The sequence below is a fragment of the Pteropus vampyrus genome, unplaced genomic scaffold (genome assembly GCF_000151845.1).
Source record: "Pteropus vampyrus isolate Shadow unplaced genomic scaffold, Pvam_2.0 Scaffold53, whole genome shotgun sequence".
Taxonomy (NCBI): Eukaryota; Metazoa; Chordata; class Mammalia; order Chiroptera; family Pteropodidae; genus Pteropus; species Pteropus vampyrus.
Window position 1 is genome coordinate 1,400,352 of NW_011888834.1, and position 5,550 is coordinate 1,405,901.

The window sequence follows — 5,550 nt, forward strand, 5'->3', positions numbered from 1 at the left end:
TCTATATTATCTCACTTATCACAACTGCTCTGAGAAGAAACAGAAACAAAGAAGTTAAGTGATTCACTTAACTACAGAGCTGGTTGGTGACAGAAACAGAACCAGGACCCCGGGTCCCAGTATCTCAACTAGAGATTCGTTCCCACTGTATCCCCCCATGCCTGCCTCAACCCCCATCCTCCCGTGACTTCTGGGAGCTGACATACCTGTTCGTGAGACCATGTCCTTTCTGAACCATCCTTGACGCAGACGTCCAGCCTTAGCTCAGTTCCTGTGGCTCCATGCTTGCTGTCCACACAGAGATTGGCTGCCACGTTTCGAATCTGTGGAAAGAAGGACGAATGAGCTTGAGGCTCTTTTTTATATTTTACCCCTAGATCTTGACAATTCTGGTATAGATTCGGTAGTTTTTTTTTTTTTATTACATGATTATTGAATGATACCTGAAATTTATGTGCAATTTATGGAGAAAAAGCAGGGAAGTAAATGTAACATGGTCAATTTACATGTAGAAGAACATGAGATGGTCGAACAGCAAAACCGCAGCTGGCGGCCGCAGGGGAATGTGTGATATGCAACTAGGGAGCAGTGTAGGGTTCAGGCCTTCTGTAAAATGAGAGACTTTCCCTTTTCAGGTAGTTCTGAACTTGGAATTTGTTATCTTCTTGCTCAAAAGCATCTTCTACCGTGACCGCCTTAGCTGGGAGAGTGATCTAATATGAGGCGGGTGATGCGGAAGAAGTGTGTGACGGGAGTGAGCGAGTCAGCGAGCATGGCATGGTTCTGTGCAGGATATGGCGACTTTATGTTCCAGTCTGCCTGGATGGCCATCTTGGTCTACGCCTGGGTGATAAATTAAAAATTTCACTCTAGAGTATTAGCAAAGTAGAAAAGATAGTACTATGGGTGCAATATTATACTAACAGAAGCTTCTCTATGTAAGGCCTGAACTTTGAAAAGTTGCAGAATGAGAAAAAAAGACCGATAATTCTTTAAAATTATTATATTATCACTGATATAAGGAACTGTTAGGGGCGGGAAAAGGGCAGACTATGGAAAGTATCGACAGCAGAAACAGCAACCAGAAAGCTTGGACATGACCCTTTGTCAAATCTTCCTGCCCGAAGATCTCACCAATTCTCTGTTAGCATCAGAACCACGTCCCGTGGCAGAGTTGGATACTGTTTACAATTTGTTACCTAGGTGTGGATGCTTAGATAAGCTCAATGATCTCAATCCTTCTCATGCCTTTATATAGTCCTGGATTATAATAATCTCTTTCAGTACTATTAAGAATAGAAACAGAACAGGATGTACTCAGCTGATAATCTTAATCAAGGTTCTTTTTCCCAGAATGGGTAGGTAAGGTAAGGAGTCTCTCCATGGCAGAAGGATGTGAACTGAGCCTCTTCCTGTTGGGGTGGGGTGGTGAGGCAGAGAGAAGGTTGGTAGGAAACATACTGGGTAACATGAAAGAAATAAGTGATGCTAAGATGAGATGGTGGTGGAAGGAGCTATTTCATACTTGACTTACTTTAGGAGTAGAGGTTGATGTCCTTCAGCAGGGAATCAGTGTGGTGGGTACCAGTTTCCTTATTCAGGGAATTTGGCAAAAGCTTGGATTCGTCTTGCATAATTGGGCCTCTACTTTCAGGGTTTCTGTCCCTGATGACAGGGAATGTGAAACAATGTAGGATACGGGGCAATCGTTCTTAACCTAGTTTGGCTTACAGACCTCTCAGAGATTCTAAGGAAAGCTATGGACACTTTTCCAAAAACAAATGAACTGTAAGTAAATACATACAAGCACTTTAGCATTCATTTTCCTAGAATGCATAGACTCCAAATTTGAACCCCGAATTAGAGAAAATGCTTGACTCTCACCCTTGTAAACTAATTGCATTTCCACTTAGTAGTGTGGGAGATCCTGAAGGACAGGAAATGAACTTGGCTGGCGTTGAAGTGCCCTGATTCACTCTTTTATTTACCTTTTCTCCACCTTCTTTAAACAAGTACGCGAGAAGAACTTTACTATGGAATTTGGGGAGCCAACCTTAAAATGTGCCTTTTGTAAAAATCAATGCCTTGCTGTGTGAAAGAGTTTCTTTGGCGAAACAGAAACACCCAGAAGGTCAAAAGTTTGATTTTGTTATCGCCGTCTTGAGCCTGGCACACTCTGTAATGCTCCCATTTGATCTCCTTATCTGAGGGCAGGGTTTTGGTTTCTAAAGCTGCCTTTAACCTGTGTCCGCCTGAGCTCCGCCTCACAGAGCCCTGGGCAGGGCTGTCCTCTCAGTCTTGGGCCATTTAACTCACAGCCACACTCTTCTTAGAGAACCAGTGTCAGTTTACGCAAAGGCATCTTCAGGGCACTGTTGTTTTCTCCACTTGAACTCGGAATTACATTTAGGAAAAAAGCAGCTGCTTATAGGTGTATGGCCGCTTGGCCACAGAAGAAGTTTGCCCTCCTCTGTCAGCTGGCATAGTGCTCACTCACTGGAGGGGCTCTCTCTGCTCTTGGAAAAGGAGGATGTGAGGAAGAAAAGGACGTTCACAAGCCAGGGACACCGGCAAAGCTGCCACATCTGCCTGTGGATTCACACCAAAGCCTATCAGAAAGGCTTGTTTAGTTTCTAAACACTGTGAGCTTGAAAGGGCCCTGGCAGGAATGGAGCAGACCCATTTTCTAAGCTCTTGAAATTTCTAAATTCTCGCTCAAATGGCATCTGGGTAGACAATGGGATAAGCTGCTCTGGAAACCAAATTTCAAGTTTTACAAGCTTAATTGTCTACATCTGTGTAAATTCCAGCAACTAGTGGTACCAGAGAGAAAATGATGAGAGTTCAAGGTAGGATGTATTCTTGGATACAGGTTAACATCGGGCCATTCTCCTCCCTTGCTTCTCTCTCTCTTTTCTTTTTATCCCCATCTCTTCGGCTCATATTCACATCCTCTCCTCTTGCTCACAAGCACAACTCCATTATAAGAGGTAAATAAAAATCCAATAGAGCTGATCTGCATATTTACGTGTTCATTTGAATAAAGTTTTAAATTATGTAGACAAGAACATTTACAAATGATCTATACTTTTTCAACATGGTCTCGGTATCTGCGGCGGAAGGTAGGACAGTTCATACACATATACACACTCCGAATCTAGGACACAGAATGAGGACTAGGTCTACGACAGTATAGATCGTTTTCATGCTTTATTCCTTTGATGTCCAGCTTCAGGCTTTGGCATCATTAAAATTGTGTCAAGGAATCCTGAGCGACACTGAACATGATTAGGAAGTGAGGTGGTGCTTCATGAGGAATGGGAGGGAAGGAGAAAAATAGAGGAAAAGGGAACCATGATGTGTGGCAGGATTACAGAGATAATCTCCTTTTGGGTGAGGATTAGGAAAAGGCCTAGCAGAGAGTAAAGGATTTCTTAGGTATGCAGGAGAGAAGTCAGGTTCAGCTTGAACATTTTTCCCCTCCCCCAAACACAGGATGTTTTATAAAAGCGGTATAAGAGAAGAGGAGTGTGATATAGAAGTCAGTGTGGCCAGTAAGGTGTGGGGATGGATAATTCAGTTGGTTGTTAGAGACAAGCCTCAGTTTAATAAATAAGAGAGCATCGTTTCTCATTTCCTCCATAGCTTTGGGGTCTTTTAAGTGAGAACTAGTGGGTTAGTGATTCATTTAACAAATATTTGAGTATCTGCTTTGGCCCAGGCACTCTGCCTGATACTGGGTATACAGTGCAGGGCGGGTGGGGAGGGGGCGGTGTTGGGGAGAATTAGTTCTCTTTGTGAAGTTTTTGGTCCAGTGAGGGTATTAGAGAACATACTTGAGACTCCCAATATTTCTGGCCATGAATTTTTAAGGTGGCAAAGGAATCCAGATGCTCCCCCGTTTAAGGACTGTGGCTGGTTTTAGAATGCAAATTGACATGCAGAGCCAGAAAGAAAGAAGATGCTGGGGTGATATGGAGAGAGAACTGAATGGAGACGGAGCAGGTCCAGGTTCACCAGGCACACATGAGTTTGCCTGATAATCTTAGCCATGTACTCCTTGTCAAAGCTTAGTTTATCCATTTATAGAAAGCCGACATTTAAGGAGTGCTTCTGAATGAAAGGCACTTTGAGTTGTCCTGATAGAGATTCAAAGACAAAGAAAAAACGGCTTCTACTCTCAAGGAGTCCACAATCTTACTGGGGGGACATCGCTTTGAAGGCATGTTATTAGATTACTAAATGCGAAGTGAGGACTGAAGAGAAACAATCAATTCTCAGCGAGACAGCTTGGAACACTTTGTAGAACTAATGACTTTGGAAGGGGCTCTGGAGGATGAGTAGAATTGAATCTAGAGAATAAAATGACAGGACGTTGCAGCCTTAGGGATCGGAGATGTACATAAATATGGAGATTTGACAGTGTAAGGTGTTTTTTAGGGAATGGCTCATACTTGGTATGGCTCAGCATAAGGTTTGTAAAATGAGGACGATCTTGCCTCAAAGGGTAGCTGTGAAGATTAAACTAATACATGCGAAGTGCTTGCACAGTGTCTGATACACGGTAGGTGGTCAGTAAATGTTAGCTACTATTCATTTGTTTACTTTTTCAGCTGAGTCGACTATAATGACAAATGGGGCGATGTCACAGTCAGATCGCATTTCTATTACACTATGAGATGTCCCGCAGGCACTTCAAATACAAAGAGATCACAGCTGAACAAGCCATGGCTATCACGCCAGACCTATTTTTCAATCTGGATCGCCTGATAATCTTGATAATGTCAAAAGCAGCCACCCAAGACCTCAGTCTGGTAACTGGGGTGTCACCCTAGATTCACCCATGCTCCCTCCTCCCCCACCCCAATCAATTAGCTGTCTCTGTTGATTCTCGCCCTTGATCCTGAATGCCTCACTCTTTTCCTCTCCTTTCCACTCCCACAGACTTTCAATATTTCCTCATGGGCTTAAAAAAAATGTAGTAAAATACATGCAATATGAACTTGGCCATTTTAACCATTTTTAAGTGTAAAATTCAATGGCATTAAGTACATTCGGAATTCTGGGTAGCCACTATCACTATTCCCATCAGCCAAAATAGCAACTCTGTAACCATTAGGTGATAACTTCCCCACTTCCCCCACACCTGGTACTCTCTATTCTACCGACTCTATGAATTTGCCTATTGTAGACACCTCAGCTAAATGGACCCGTACCATGTTTGCCCTCTGTGCCATGTTTATTTCACTTAGCATGATGTTTTCAAGGTTTATCCATATTGTAGCGTGTATCAGAACTTTGTTCCTATTTAAGTCTGAATAATATTTTATTGTACGCAATATCTATCTTTTTCTACATCTATATCTAGCTCTATCTATCAATCACATTTTGTTTATGCATTTATTCATTGACAGACACTTAGGTTGTTTCCACATTTTGGCTATTGTGACTAATTACATTGTAAACATTGGTATACAAATATCCGTTTGCATACTTGTTTTCAGTTCTTTTGGGTATATACCTAGGAGTGGTATTGCTGGATGATATGAT

At 42.4% G+C, this 5,550-nt stretch overlaps 1 protein-coding gene across 1 annotated transcript in view; it reads right to left on the reverse strand.

Moving 5' to 3' along the window:
- Positions 1-5,550, reverse strand: part of GALNTL6 (polypeptide N-acetylgalactosaminyltransferase like 6) — a 952,184-nt gene that overhangs the window by 20,162 nt on the left and 926,472 nt on the right. Inside the window, exon 10 of the mRNA XM_011360343.1 lies at positions 207-323. Within this exon, the coding sequence (XP_011358645.1) occupies positions 207-323 (117 nt within the window). The remainder of the gene's footprint in view (positions 1-206; positions 324-5,550) is intronic.